The sequence below is a fragment of the Colletotrichum gloeosporioides genome, assembly GCF_011800055.1.
Source record: "Colletotrichum gloeosporioides strain Lc1 chromosome Unknown consensus_106, whole genome shotgun sequence".
NCBI classification, from domain to species: Eukaryota; Fungi; Ascomycota; class Sordariomycetes; order Glomerellales; family Glomerellaceae; genus Colletotrichum; species Colletotrichum gloeosporioides.
Genome location: NW_025544751.1, coordinates 5,911 through 21,569, shown reverse-complemented (window position 1 = coordinate 21,569; position 15,659 = coordinate 5,911). Strand labels below are relative to the sequence as shown.

The following is a 15,659-nucleotide window of genomic DNA, read 5'->3' as shown; positions in this document are numbered from 1 at the left end:
CGGAAACGATCTTTCCAGAAAAATCTAGTTCTCAGCATTCTTCCTGTCCTGTTTGATCAGGTCTGCTGCCCTCTCCGCAACGGCATACACGGTACTCTGTATGTTTCCTGAAGGCTCGATCGGGAAGATGCTAGCATCTACGATGCGGAGCTTCTTCGTCCCATAGACACGCAGCCTCTCGTCAACGACACCGCCCTGCTCGCGCGGCATCATGGCACAGCTTCCCGAAACATGGAAAATGGAGATCTGCCGTTGCCTCACAATCTCCTTCGCACTTTCCAGATCACTCCCCTTGATTTCAGGCAAGCGTCTGCCCCCGGCTTTGATGAGACCGCCAAATGGCTCCGTCCCCACGATCTTCTCAACAAATTGTACATTGCGTGCAAGTAACTCCAAGTCCAGAGGGTTCGCGTTGTATCGCGGATCCCAAGCCGGCAAGTCCTTGAAATCAGGGCTCGTAATGTGCACGCAGCCGCGCGAGAATGGGTGGTTCAGCACCGTCATGACCGTAATGTAGTTGTCTGGATGAGACGGCAGAATGTACTCGGCCATATTTGCGGGGTGGTCGTTGATCGTGATTTGGGATGGGAACAGCAGATACTGACAGGTCGGCTCGTCCGGAGATTCGACAAGAGATCGCACAAGCTTGGCGGCCAAAGTCCCGACTTGATCCTTGTGATATTCCAGTAGGTCTATCTTCCCTTCCTTCGGGACAAGGCCATTGCCGTCAGCGAGTGGTGTGTACGCCGAACTGATCGTACTTTGACCCAACGGACCCTCTCGAGTTGCCTGGTATTGACCCACGAGAGCGTTCAGAATGTTTGCATCACGCAGAACATCTCCCGATGGCACGCCATCGTTGACCTCGAAGCTTTGGCAGACGACAGGATGGTCTTGCATGTTCTCGCCAACGTTGGGATTGTCCACGATCACGGGTATGTCGTGACGCTCCAGAAGTTGCTTTCCTCCAATGCCGGACAGCTCCAAGAGTTGGGGAGTCTGAAGCGCTCCTGCTGCCAAAATGACTTCGTTCTTGGCTGAGATTTCCTTCTCTTCCCCGTTCTTTGCAACCACCTGGACTCCAGTGGCTGCAGCATCACCGTCTTTTGTGTCGAAGTTGATTTTCTTCACCAAAGCCTCCGTCAATACAACAAGATTCGGCCTGCTTGAGACCTCGGTTGTGTAATAGGCGCTTGCTGCATAGCTTCGAGTCTTGGTCTCCGGATCAATGCTGCAAGGGTTCTGGAACGCCCCAAACGCCTTGCCGCCGCGCGGATCCCCAGTCATGCCCAGCCCAAGCTTCTCGAATGTGCTCATCCAGGCCGTGTTCATAGCGCTGTATCCCTCGCTAAAGGAAACTTGCAGGGGACCATTTCCGTTCAAGGCATCGTCGTGGTACCCCAACCCGACAATGTCTTTCGCCGACTGTGGAGGCGGATGATCGGTGGCAAACTTGCGAAAGTACGGCGCGAGAGAATCAAAGTCCCAGCCATCATTTCCCAGCGCGCCCCAGGCGTCAAGAACACCCTTAGTCGGGTAAAGCATCAGCATGAAATTCAGACCCGAACTTCCGCCGAGCATCTTGCCACGAGACTGATTGATCCGACGATTATTGAGTCCTGTCTGTGGAAAGTCAGCGCCATCGAAGAGTATTTAAGCCTAAGATGTGCCAGCGAAAATACCTGAGGGACCGAGGTGAAGTTCCAGTCATACTCCTCCTTTCCATACAAGCCAGCCACAAGGCCGGGTGTCAGCACCAAAGGGTTCGCGCTCTGGTCAGACCCAGCTTCCACTACCAGGACGCGGACCTCAAGATCCTCAGTGAGCCTTGAGGCGACGACCAGGCCGGCTGTGCCACCACCGACGATAACGTAGTCGAAAGCATCGTCGAGATCCTGAAAAGATGACGTTTTCGATGATAGTTTGGCGCTGCAGGGATTCAGCCACAACAGTCCAGCGGCGACGAAAGCAGTGAGGAGAAGGAGGGGGTTCTCGACTTTGGACGAGACTTTTGTTGAGCAACCTCACTTGCGTAAGCGTTAGCCTGCAGCCATGATCAGACTGCACATTCACAAGGGCTCGGTGGAACATCATGAGCGGGATGCATGAGTCTAGCCGTTTCCAGGGAGAAATCCGCAAGGTTATGGGTCCAACCAACTGAACAATCTCATGTTCAAGGGATGTATTTTACGCGCTGTTATGTTATTTCTCGGGGGTGCATAACTCCCGATAACCATATCGCATCACGTAATTGTTTGAGGTCCGACAGTATTTCATATTTCTGATAGTTGGGACTTCTCTGCAGAATACACGTAAATACACATAAACATGTGAATGTCTGGAGATCTTTTGGCGTCCTTGAGCCTTCAGAGGTCTGTGGAGAACATGCACGCATTCTGCGGGGACCCCAACTTCCTCTCCTGCACCTAGGCGTTGAAGTCAAGGCCACTTGTATTCGCGACAACAAAGAAACAGTTGATATTGTACTTTACTCGAAGATCTCAGGCAAACGAATACTTGGAAACACACAACATGATGGTCCTTCCTCGTAGAACTTTTGAAGATGAGGGGAAACTGAAGCTATTGAAGGTGACAACGCTCGCAAGAAGCAGGCTGCGGTCAGCGTTGTATTGGAAGTGGACTGTGGCGAACATCTTCAGTGAAAGCGCCTAAGCCAATGGGGCTCATGAACATGGGTTTCAATCCTTCACTCACGACTCTACGCCTCCGCCCGGACGAGGAAGCACGAACGTCGAGATGGTGTAGAAAGCAAAAAGAGGGTGGTACGTGTTCCTGGGTGGTCCGGTTTCGAACTGCAAAATCGATCTATTGCAGAGAAATAAATACCTTGGGCCTCAAATCATTCACTCAGTCAAAACCAACCTGTGCAGGTACCTGTACCTTGCGCACCCCTGTGTCTGGCGGCCTCTTGTTGGCCATCAACATACGGTACAAGCCTTAAAAAAAAGATTGAAAAAAATTGAAAAAAACTTTGGCCATAAAGAAAATTTCCTGTTTTTTTTATGGTGAAAACGGTTATGCGTCCTTTAGCAGATAAACTCCAGGCATCTGTAAGCAGGCATCGTTGCCCCGACATCACTGAGCTTAGCGAGCTTTGGCTGGGTGATTGATCATGTATGCCATGAAGAGCCGCAAGGTCGGCCGGGTCACGGAAATGAATCCAGCACCGCAAGCGAGTCTAAAAATAGGTATGACACCCTGCTTAGCTGACCTTCGGGTTGAAAATGCTTGTTTTATCTCAGTCAACATCCGGACAGACCCCGATCCCTCCGGACAGCCCGGTCAAGGCAAACACCGTTGGACCCACATCACCGAGAGAATCGTACCACCGTAAATCCCGGCCTCCGCATCCCGAAAGAAATTCTAAGTTCCCGGGCAAACTCTTTCTTGCTTCGCTTACGAGTGTTCGGCATCTGCTCTGAAATTTCGGCGTGCCTTGGAATCATTTGCTTCGGCCGGGCGACCCAAAGATGACTATTCCCCATCGACTGTCGAACAATCAGACGCCGAACAACGTCAGGTGCTAGTTCGCGTGTCCAAGACTCTCCGTCGGCGTCTGGCATCTATGGACGATTTCAAAATAAATGTTCAAGAGCAGTGCGGCCAGGGAACTTTCAAAAAGAAATTCTGGCCAGAAATCAATTTACAACCTCGATTGCGCGTCAACTGCACAAAGTCTATCATCTAAATCGACTCGGATCATTCTCAAAATGAGACTTCATGCTGCTAGGTTCGCGCGACAGCTCTCGCACAGACCACTTCCGGTACTTCAAGCACGTTTTGCCTCGACACAGCCACTTTCTCGCGAGCTTTTTCCTCAGAGGACTCAGTCTCAGCCAGGAGATTGGCCAAAATTAATCAAGAAAGCTGGTGTGCGAGTCGCGCAGTAGGTTTACCCGTGGATATTCTGAAACGAGAGATCAGGAAACATTGACTTTTTTGACCAGGTACGTTGGCGTTTTCTCAGTCGTGTTGTTTTGGCCGTACCCAGTCTACACGATTGCTGAAGCGATCTACTAGGGGCTTGTGGGTAACAGACGGACGGATGGGTGGCTACTGAAAAGTCAACTGTAAAAAACTAGCCTAGCATTGAATATTCAAAGTCAATAATCGTATTCTCAAAATTTGATTCGTCGTTTTGGACGCGAGCCGCCTGTAGAACGCTTGGCGTCGTGACATAGGGGTCGGTGAGTTTCTGCTAGAGAACCCGAAGCTCGGCACCCACTGCCGGATTGGGAAAATCGGTCCCGAGGCCGCGTCCGCCTCGCGTGGCTTTGTGGCCCGGCCTCCCAGTCTAAAGCCACCAGTATCCCCACGCCACAAAACCCGAGGGTTCGATTCCCCCGTACGCTTCCCGTTGAGGTTCATCCCAAAGGGTTCGCGATCTACCGAGCATGACCACCGAAGTCGCCAACTTGAGAACTCACAAGTCCTGCGATGCGTGTACTAATCGCAAAGTCCGTTGCTCCGGTACGGTTGACTCTGCCATTTCTCGAATTCTCGGTTGACAAAAGCTGACATCATCGATGACTAGGATCGCCGGGCCCATGTGCCAACTGCGTCGTAAGTTCTGTCGCGAGATCTGATTCGGTATGGGGTTCGGGAGATGTTGACTATTTGGGAACTCAAGCGCCGGAAAACCGAGTGCATCTTCAGCGTGAGGAAGCTGGGCCGCCGACCGAATGGTAAGATACCTCTGCCGTCTAAGGGTTACCAAGCTCGCACACATCCACCCTTGTTACGCCCCTGTACAGTGCTGACCATGATGCCGCATATAGTAGTCCGACAGTTCATGACTATCAGCAATGGCGCTGAGGGTTCTGGCGATGGTGCTCAAAACTGCACCGTCTCCGTCATAGACTTCGCAACTCCACCATCCCCGAAGCCACCGAATGCGAGCAACTCAGATGCGGACCCCACTCCGCCGTCCGCATCCTCCGATGCTGGGCGGGCCGGACCGCACCGGATCCCGGATCTGTTGGTGGATCGTGTCATTGAACGCGCGGAGGAGACAACGTCCACCACCAGGACGAACCCTAGCAGATCGCATTTCGTTAAAGTGAGTCCTCGAGATCCACGAAATAAGAAACAAGTTTTTTCTGATGCGAGAACAAACCCAAGGGAAATGGCATCTTCGGTGAGTGTCGTCCGCCATGGGCGTTCAACCCGAATCGAGGTACAGGATCATCGCTTATGCCACCTTCAGTCGGCGGTGACAGCAGCCTCACGTTCTTCTCGGAAGCTCGACTGAAGTCTCTCTCTCAATGCCTCGGCCACGATAGAGTGAGCGAACTGGTTGCACGAATATCCAGCACCGTCCAACACCATTTGAGAAGCGCTTCCAACTTCAGCACCGACCTGTCGGCCCGCCATAAGCAACCACCCACATGTCTAAACGACAGAGCCCGAGTGTTGCAATGCATAAAACGTGCGACTTTTTGGTTCTATAGAATTGTTCACATTTTTGAATGCGCGCTGACGAGGCATAGTCTACTTTGAACGCGTTCACCCACGCTTCCCCTTCTTGGACCGCGCGGCATTTGAAGCTACGGCGGCTGCGCAGGGTCAACCCAACACCGTACCTAGGAGCAAATCATGGACCTCGTTATATTACACAGTCCTCGCGCTCGGAAGCCAGTACGATGGGGGAGGCAGTTTCGAGCCCGGCAGGGGAGAGTCGTGGGAACTCTTCTCGGCTGCCCTGGCGAACTTCACTGATCTGATGCTTCTACCAGACTCTCTCACCACGCTGCAGGCGCTCACAGCCATGACAATTTACTCTCTGGGGATGTCTTCGATTGGGCTCGATCACATTATCATATCAGAGGCAGTGAGAAGAGCTCAAAACCTGGCGGAGGCGAGGTTCAGCAATTATGCAACACAGGCGTATAGAAAGACCTTCTGGGTCCTGTATGGCCTCGAAAAGGTCACCAGCTTTCACCATGGCCGGAGCTCAGTGAGTATTCGAATCCACTTGTCTCCTCTGCAATATTTCCCTGGGCTGACGGCTAGAAAGGGTTTTAGCGACTGTGACATTTCTTGCCCCATTCCGAGCACGCCCGAATCTTACTTTGGAGACTTCAACTGGTTTGTGGCCTTCATTCGCTACGCTCGCCTCCTATCTCGAGCCTATACCTCACTTTTCTCCGTCGGCGTCTCAGACAATACAGACGAATACTTTCTGGACATTGTGGACCAGTTGACCGAGGAAATCGAGGACTGGAGAGCTGCTTTGCCAGATAATGGTTTCAGGCCAGGAGGTTCAATCAAGCCTACAGGTCTGCCTGTTTCTTCCGAGACGCAGGCAGTAGCTCTTGTCATGCACTTCTTCTACTACAGTTTTCTTCAGACCATCTCGAGGATGGCTCTTCGTCATCTGCCGCCATCAAACCATGTTAGGAGAGAAACTGTCTTCAAAACGGTGGAGAAGACTTCTCGGTGTCTTCTGGAACTGACGTCGCTTATTGAGGTGGCACCTTATACGCCTATGTGGTTCGTAATCTCTACCTGACGGGTTATCCAAGCTTACACCATAGCGTTGCACAGGATGCTTGTAGGTATTCCCGTCACGGGCTTCTTCGTCTTATTCGATCTTGTCATCCATAACCCCCGAGGGCAGCAAGTTGCATCCAACCTCGCTTTGCTTGATATGGTCGTTGGTCACGCCAGCCAACTGGAATATGTGTCCCAGGGTGTCATTCCAGGCTCGATAATTGGCGAGTTCGCACACATCGCACGAACGTATGTTGGCGATGTCAACGGCCAGAGCATAGCCGGCGGCGCAACGCAGCAGCCGCTTCCAGACACAGGACAGGCGCTTTTTTCTCAACCTCACTGGTCTCTGCCGCATGATGATATTGAGGAATTTGCAGCCATGGATGTCGCTGCTGATCTCTCGGAGGTACGTCACAGGTTCTTCGTCATCCCGCAATACAACCCATGCTAATCTAGTATACTACAGATGAATCTAGCTGTGGGATCAGGACCACCCGAAGTGGGAGGTCCCATGGATATCGAAGGGCTCCCTATGGGACCCAACACCTTCATGGGAACTGACGTAATGAACCTCTTTGGGTACTTTGTTCCCGACTGGGAACCCTTGGTCTACCCAGGACATACAAGCCAACCCGACATTTCTGCTTCGACTTATCCAGATGACCAGCTTGATGCACATCAGCCTTGATACCATCATCCAGGAGACCTACGAATGTAATCTTAGATGTCTTGGCATTGATAGAGACCAAGAACAGACATGTAAATCATCCAGTCAGCTTAGAGAGACCTCTAGGCACTGCACCCCGAGATCAGTCGGTTCCCGGGTTCCCACCCTCTAGGAAAGGAATGTGAAAAACTTCAAGCGATTCCCGTCCAAGTCTTTGATGGCAAACTGCCGGTATCCCCACGGTGTATCGCGGATCGGTTCAACCACCTCCGCCGTGCCCCTGGCGATCACGAACTCGTGAAAAGCGTCCAAACCGACCGTTCCCAAAGCGATCAATGCTCGTCCAGGCACGAACTTGGTTGGTTCGCACCGGAAGAAATAAAGGTTCGCGGCTGCCTTGTCGCCTGCGTAAACCGAGCAAAAGTTGGGCCGACCATCGGGATCGCCCTCGCTGTCGGACTGCATCCCGCCCAGGGTGAACCCCAGCTCGCCTGTGTAGAACTTGACCGTGGCTGCGATGTCCCGCGAATCAAGCGCCGGAATGATCTTCCAGGCCGAGCCGATACCTGTCGCGTCCACTGGGTGAGGCTCCATGTGGGGGGAGGGCAGCGAACAAGTTTACCCAAATATCTTCTGGGGTAATTATTAGCATCCGTGGTAGTACTCGGTTGCGCGGTCTCTAGGGTCTACCTTGGTATCACGGACCAGGCCGGCTTCCACGTTGACTTATGCACTGCAGCTGTTCTGTGAAGAGCCGCGAGATCAGACGGGTTGGGTGAACGGACACCGAAGACCGAACCGAGCTGGCGGAAGAATCTGTCACGCGGACGGCAGAGGGAGAAAAAGGAAGAAAAAGCGGTGACGAGAAGTCTAAAACGCACCACCAGCGTCCTGAGTTTCAGACGGTTTGGCCGGGTTGTGGTGGGATGCCAACGTCATTAGTCCATTCCGATCGATAGACCGGCAGAGTGGGAGAAACATCACTGCCTCCTCCTGGCCATCTTCAGCCGCCTCCATCTTTATTACCCCTCTTTTTCATCCGAGATCTCTCTTCATCGGCACCGTCTAGAGCCTCGCTGGCAACTCTAATTCCAGTTTAAACGTGGTCTAGCTTAGGCTGCTTCCGCAGGCGCATGGAGGGTCAGGTGAACACAATTTGACGCCGGCAACTGTGACTGGCTGATCTCAATTCGCTCCGCGTGAGGGGATCTTGGAAAAGTCAGTCGGTTCCTGGCTGGCGGAAACTTTCATGACGTCTGACTCAACACCTTCATTGCCGGACGACGGGTCCGCGTGCGGGGATTCAGCTACAAGTATATTTTGCCAAGATGCGGTGGTCTAGTAGTAATCGACTTCTTGGCGGACACACATGTAGGTTTGAGGCTTCCACAACCTCCAAGTGCCTGGGAATTCCACGGCTTTCCACGGACCCGATCGGTCTTGCGTTGATTAGTAGAAAGCTATTCGAAGTTATGGATGCGGTGAGGTATTATTACAGACCCTCTGGAGTGTGCCAAACATGCTCAGCAACGGTTTAGGAGACATTCAGTGACAGTATTGCGAAGATGACACCATCATGGACAAATAAAACAGTTCGTGATTTCATTACTGCGTTCATCATAGAGTCGCACTATAATTATCTCGCTTTCAATCAGACCACCAAACATTAAAAGTAAATCCTCGCTCAGGCGCTTCATGGCTCCATGTCAGATAACCTCGTAGCGGCGCAAGACTGCCAGTACCAGCGGCGGGATACCACGGAGGTCGTTCTCGTCGTCACCGAGGCGCGAGAGCGACTCCTCCGAGACGCTAGCTTGAAATGTTTCGATTTCCTTGTTGGCCTGGGCAGTGTCTAAGGTGTTGATGTCCACAGCTGCAGCGTCGGCGTTGGGGAAGTTGGTTGCCGGGAAAGGGAGAGCTTCAGCTTCCAAGCCGGCCACCATCATCACCGACCTGTCCCTATCGCCGATGCCGAGAGCCCTAGCAACGCCCGCAAGTAGGTCCGACAACGCGGGAACGGCTTTGGCTGGGATCTTGATCTTGCCTCCGCGACCCTTGTATTCATCTATAGCCCCGGTAAAGTTGCCTTGAATCTGGTCAATGACCCCCTGTGCAATAGGTTGGAGGCTACGGTCCAAGATCTTAGTCAACTTTATGATAGTTAGCACTGGCTCAATCAACAAAGCAGCCGAAAACTTACGGCACCGCCGAGGTCGGTGGCTTTATCTGACTGAATCTTCAAGTCGTCGCGGATGAGGCTTCTGACATCAAGGATCTTGAAGCCAGCTTTGTCAAACTGAGGACGCTTCCCCTCAAGAGTGGTCAGGAGGTTGTTGATGTCCGGTTGAAGGGCCAAGAAACGCGTGCCAATAGTGGTGCTACAAGTAAAAGAACCGTTCGTCAGACACAAGGCTTCGCAGCGGTGTTCGGATGTTGTCTGGGACTTACGACTCATTTGCCGGCAATACGTCGGTGTTCTCTGCGGTCTTGGTTCCGAGATCGATGGTTCTACCAAGCTCGACAACAGCCTCATTAACCTTCAGCAGCCCCACAAGACCCTTGAGGCTACCACCCTTGAATGGTACGACGCTGTCGTTAGCGTTGGCGACTTTTTGCTGGAGATCTCCAATGCGTGTTTGCAGAGCCGCCGATCCGCCTTGGACGGGCTCTTTGTCTCCCTTGCCTTTGCACCCTTTCTTGCCGCACTTGTCCCCTTTGTCGCCTCTACCGCGACCACTTCTTGCTGCTTCGACGGGCATTGCCATTTCGGCAGAGACCACATCAAAGAGGCAGAGGAAGAATGGGATGATGACGGAGAGCTTCATGGTGGCAAATGTGAGAAACGATTGAGGTAAACGTATAGCGACGTCCTGTAGTAGTATTGGGTATCCGAAAACGCAGATAATCTGGACTCCTTGCAAACATCCCACATCGGAAGCGCGGAAGATCGTGGGACGGGCCATCACGTAAATAGTCAAGCCAGAAACTTTCACAAGCCGTGACGCCGAGGCAACTACAGCTGCATCGGTAGACTGTTGATCGAACAAGGGGGCATGGGCAGAATGAGAGAAACGGCCATACAGCCCACAAATTGACAAAAGAGCCGAAATCGACAGCGCAAAAAGTCGGCATGTTTGCGCGCGCCGATTCCACCAGGGTTCGACGGGGACTTTCTCGACCCATTCACGACCGGGGTCGGGCATGATGCCACGCGGGGTTCAGTATGGTGGCACAAAAGTTTCTGATCGAACCCATGCCCATGTGTATATAACAGGCATATCGATGGGGCGCCCCGTGGGGAAACTCTGCTCTCCACGAACTGGTAGGTGCTGAGGCCACCATCATGAAACGCGGCCTATCGGAGCGAGAGATGACCACGGTTTGGGTCGTCATTAATCCATGGGATGTCTGGAAATTCCTGGCAGATTCGCAACCTTACACTTTTTGAATCGTCACCTGCAGGGGAGGTCTTCGTCACTACGATGCTGCCCCCGGGAACCACTCATACAATGGGTGTGCTGGGAATCAAGAGCCGTGGCACAGGACTTATATGTTGTCGGGGGCCCTCGACATGCTTACCTGCGCCGCAACCCTCCATCTTCAGAAGAAGGTGGTGATATGGGAAGGGTTGTGATGAAAAGAAGATGTCGCTTTCGCATTGGAATGTTCGTGAAGTACCGGGTGTACCCTCCAATTCGGCGTTCTTCTCTACGTCACTGAAGAGGAGATACAAGGCACCAGATGTTCAGAAGCTTCTGCCATGCATCGGTCGAAAGAGGGGCATCGATATCTTTGCTGGTGTCTAGACCACCTTTGCCAAGGTTGTTGCTGGCCGACGAGTGCGGAGGAGTTCACGCTATTGCTTAAATCAGGGGTCATCCGGAGAAAGACTAAGCAAACATCGCAGCCGGCGTTCCCATCATGTCCGTAGGCTCGGGTTCGAGTGAAGTCATTCAAATGAAAAATGGCCGATACCATTGGACCCTTGGCCCAAGCTGACTGTCTGATGCGGGTTGGAAAATTCCAGACGAAGGGGGTATTTTCGGGGGGAGAACTTCACCTATCGCATCTCTCCCTTTTGCTCCGCTCGTAAACTATGAGACATCCCACCCGGTGCCCTAGTCGACGAGGTCTTCACGATCGATTGAATGGAGAGACGCGTTGAACGACCAGTAGAACATGAGACAACAATCAGCTTTGAATCGTGATCGCTTGCATTCATGCGGGAGACAATATGCATTTGCGTCTCGCCGACAAAAACGGGTATGCATTCCTCGCGCTCTCGGGTTCGTATTATCAACAGCGACCAACGCGCACTTCGATGCTTGGCAGCTACTATCAACATCTTGGAAGATACAATCAGAATTTGACGAAATCCCAATTAGGAATCTGGCCGAGATTCAGCTGCGCGGCCTCGTTTTTGTCTTTCGCCCTGAGAGCTTCTCCAAGGCTACCCTTATCTGAAGTTTTGGGCTCACGAATCGCGTCCGGCTGATACTTTCAGCGCCATCAACGGAAGATTGTCGAAAACGAGCAACCAAAAGACTGCAGATTCCCCCTCCAAGGTCTAGAACAAGTGAACGGTTTCCAAAGGCAGCCGGAGTAGCACCGACCTCGGCGCTATGAGGGACTGAACTTGGCGAGGCGGTGTTTCAAGCGCGGGGGCGGGACACCCCAGAGGACCTTGCGTACAGACGCGAATAACGTATCCCGAGAAACGCGAGGCTCTTGAGGCTCGCCCGGTCAGGAGCTGGGCAGATTTTGGGGTATGAGGTATGAGTAAGGACGCGCTGGTATGTGCGGCACGCGCGGAGCCTCATTTGCGGAGGAGTACAACGGTTTTTTGTTAGTCAGGGACGATGCAAAGCAACGCGATCCACCTCCACATTGTGCAGGGAGCTGGAAAAGTAAGAGGATTGGCTTCTGTCGATCAAGCTGACATGGGACTCTGCCCTTAATCCGGTTAGGGAAGAGGCTCTGTGCTTCGGACTGAAATCAACCCCCTCGCTCGGACTCCGACCGGTTTCGGGCAACGCCATCCCGTCCTGGTGAGTTCTGTCAGAATCCGAATATTAAATCAGTCGGTACAAAGTGACATCACTTTATACAAAGATGATTTCATTGTATGTTACGGTCTTCGAGATGAGAATATTCATTTGTGGACTTAACGATGACGAAGCACGGCGCGCTGGACGCCCCTTATGGGTACCTGACCGCACGCTCATCTGACGATCGAAACCTTCCAGGAGGATCCCCGGCCCGGACCAAGCAGAGTTTGTTGTTGTCGAAGTCGGTCACATGATCAAGCAGAGCAGCACATCTGAATTCGTTCCGTGACAAAGACCGTGTCGATGTCCGGTCCCGAGGACATGGCCCACGAACCTGGACAGCGTAGGCACGCCAGGTCTTGAACTGCCTCACAGCTTGCTGTCACTATGGATGTTTCCTTGAGCCGCCACTGTTGTATGTCTGTAATGAAACTTAAGGGACTGTTGAAATAGTAATCTTTCTTCCCTTTTAATAGAATGGGGTTTAGTGGGCCCACTGGATTTTTTAGTGTTTTTAGCGTTTAGAGGTTAGATTACTAGCCCCTTTTAAGGGGCGAGAAGTTAGCTTAGATATTATTATTAATCCTTATAGATTAGAGGTAGAATTTACTTATTTTTTTAGTAGATTTTTAAGCTTTTAATCCTATTCTTTTTATTTTAGATCTATAAAGTAAATAAGAAGTCCTTTCTTTTTTCTTTTAAGATTATAAGCCTTAAAACTATAGAGTTATATAGCTATAGTAGCTATATNTTTTTCTTTTAAGATTATAAGCCTTAAAACTATAGAGTTATATAGCTATAGTAGCTATATATACCTAAAAGTATATATATACTACTATATTATATAGCTCTTAGCTATTAAGTTTATAACTATTTTAATAATACTTAGAAATAAATTCTTTCTTCTTTTAAATATTTATAAGAGGTATTAAAGAAGAGCTTATTCTTATACTAAATAAATAGATTAATATAATATATATAATAACTATAACTATTATTACTAACTATATAATACTAAGAAATATAATATATTAATAGGAGTTAAGTAGTTATTTATAGACCTAATTTATAATAAGTAGAGAAGTATAATAGCTAAGTATAACTTTAGTAGTAGGAATATAAGGATATAAAAAGACCTTAAAAAAGACCTTAAAGGTATTATAGTTTATATAGTAAGGAGTATTAGATTTTTATTTATTTTTATTTTTACTACTCTTTAATATTATAAGTTATTAAAGCTAGATTAGATCTACTTAATAAGCTTTCTAAACTAATAAGAATATAAAGCTTTATAATATTTAGATAAAATAGCCTCTAAGAATTAATAAGTTTATTATAAAAGAATAGAATAAATCTATTATAAAGTTATTAATAATCTATATAACTCCTAATAGATTAACTAATAGAGGTTTAAAAAAAGGAATATAAGGTTAACTATAGAGACTTAAGATAGTATAGCTAATTAAACTTAGAATTAGTAGGGGTAGAGGTATAATACCTACTTACTTAGTTATACTCTTTTCTTTTATCTCTTTTTCTTTTATTATATTTTTAGAAAAAGTAATAATAATACTTAAGATTAGAAAGACTAATACTTTTAATTACTTAAAAATAATAACTTATATATTTACTATCTTAATTATTAATAACTACTATAGCTAAAATATAGTTTAAAATAACTAAAGAAATATTATATAAAGATATCTTAACTTTTTATAACTTTATTACTAAAAGTAAGTCTATTAATATATTTAATATCTAAACTAAAGTATTTAGGAATATTTAGGATTAAGTTAAAGTAATTTTAGTTTCTAAAGATAGCTTACTTAATAACCCCTCTAGTTTATAAATTTAAACTACTAATATTAACTTTACTAAGGTTAATTATACTACTAATAGTACTCACCTTTATACTAAAAGTAATAGAGGTAAAGAATAAGTCCTTAGTATTAATTCCTACTATACTTTAAGTAATAATACTTATAAAGTTTAATAGTAGCCTATAACTTCTATTAGTAATATTTATCTTATTTTTATAAATTAATTAATAGGAATTATTAAATAACTAATAGAGTTATACCTTTAATATCCTATACTAATTATAATAAATCCCTTCCTAAATAAGAATACTCCTATATTTATAGGTAATAATATTATAGATTTTATTAAAATTTATAACTTTTAATCCTATAAAGTTTATTAGACTAATAAGGATAAGCTAATAAAGGTCTATTTCTATAGTTTTAAAGACTTAAGGTAGGGTATTAAATTACTAATTAAGGACTTTAATAATTAGGAAGTTATTAAAACTACCTTTATTAACTAATATAGTATTATAGATAAAAGTTTCTATTAGGACCTTAATAAAGAGCTTTAAGTAATTAAGGATAAGCTCCCCCTCTCTAAAATAGATATTATTAGTATTATAGCCCTCTTTAATTATATTAAGGGCTTATACTATAAAGCTACTATAAAGGAACTCTTAAAGTATTAAAACTAAGATTTTATTTACTTTATTTATAGGTACTTATTAAAGGGAACTATTAAGACTACTATAAAAGCTCTCTCTTATAATATTATAGACTTACTCTAAAAACTTTAGCTAAATATTAAGTATATAATTATTAAATAGGTAACTAGAGAGACCTCTTATATATATATTAGTAAAAAGAAGGTTATAAAAATAACTATTCCTCTCTTAATTACTAGTTTTATTAAACCTATTAACTAACTTATATAAATTACTTATATTTAGTAGTAATATAGTAATTTAAAAGTAATAGACTTAAATAAAGTTATTACTTTTTAAGAGTAAATATACTAAATATCTCTTAATAGTAAAGATATTAAGGAATAAATAAAGGTACTTATAGTTAATATTTAGAAGCTAAGTATGAATATTAGCTAATAACTTAAATTAATATAGAATAGTTATATTATAGATATAAACTAAATATCTATAGTATAAAGGAGTTATAGATAATAAAGAGAGGTTAGCTAATTTATAAGCTTAATTATTATAAACTAGATATAATATAATATACCTAAGATTAGAGGTTACTACTTCTATAGAATAAATAGATATTATATAGCTAAATATAATATTATAGATAAGTTAAAGAATACTAAAGTAGTATACTACTTAAGGAGATAGTATATTAGTTTTTATACTAATTATAATATTATTTAAAATAATATTATTAATAAAAGATAGAAGAACTTAATACTTAACTTAGTAACTATTTAAACTTATATCCTCTAAAATAAAACATACTTCTAGCTAAAAGTAGTAGTAAAATAATTCTATAATAAGTACTACTTAGAGTGAGTATTTAGCTTAGAATTATCTATCTATTATTAAGAGGCTATAGTTATAGTAGATAAAGTTTAGAGAGAATAAGAGGAGGCTAAATAATAAGTATTAATAA

At 46.4% G+C, this 15,659-nt stretch overlaps 4 protein-coding genes across 4 annotated transcripts; 1 reads left to right on the top strand and 3 right to left on the bottom strand.

The window, feature by feature from the left end:
• Nucleotides 1–24: 24 nt before the first annotated feature.
• Nucleotides 25–2,091, bottom strand: GCG54_00002371 (Dehydrogenase mpl7; the record flags this gene model as incomplete). The annotated part of the gene is made up of 3 exons (XM_045402465.1): nucleotides 25–1,623; nucleotides 1,683–1,895; nucleotides 2,074–2,091. 3 exons carry the CDS (start codon nucleotides 2,089–2,091, stop codon nucleotides 25–27), a joined length of 1,830 nt encoding a protein of 609 aa, XP_045256988.1.
• Nucleotides 2,092–4,783: 2,692 nt separating this feature from the next.
• GCG54_00002370 (uncharacterized protein) lies at nucleotides 4,784–7,204 on the top strand (the record flags this gene model as incomplete). Its single annotated transcript, XM_045402464.1, has 6 exons — nucleotides 4,784–5,080; nucleotides 5,143–5,158; nucleotides 5,228–5,449; nucleotides 5,505–6,513; nucleotides 6,568–6,922; nucleotides 6,983–7,204. The coding sequence occupies 6 exons, from the start codon at nucleotides 4,784–4,786 to the stop codon at nucleotides 7,202–7,204; spliced, it is 2,121 nt and encodes a 706-aa protein (XP_045256987.1).
• Nucleotides 7,205–7,351: 147 nt separating this feature from the next.
• GCG54_00002369 (uncharacterized protein) lies at nucleotides 7,352–7,777 on the bottom strand (the record flags this gene model as incomplete). Its single annotated transcript, XM_045402463.1, has 1 exon — nucleotides 7,352–7,777. The coding sequence occupies one exon, from the start codon at nucleotides 7,775–7,777 to the stop codon at nucleotides 7,352–7,354; it is 426 nt and encodes a 141-aa protein (XP_045256986.1).
• A 1,112-nt stretch (nucleotides 7,778–8,889) lies between these two features.
• On the bottom strand, nucleotides 8,890–10,008 carry GCG54_00002368 (uncharacterized protein; the record flags this gene model as incomplete). Its single annotated transcript, XM_045402462.1, has 3 exons — nucleotides 8,890–9,333; nucleotides 9,384–9,561; nucleotides 9,632–10,008. 3 exons carry the CDS (start codon nucleotides 10,006–10,008, stop codon nucleotides 8,890–8,892), a joined length of 999 nt encoding a protein of 332 aa, XP_045256985.1.
• Between the last annotated feature and the right edge of the window lie 5,651 nt (nucleotides 10,009–15,659).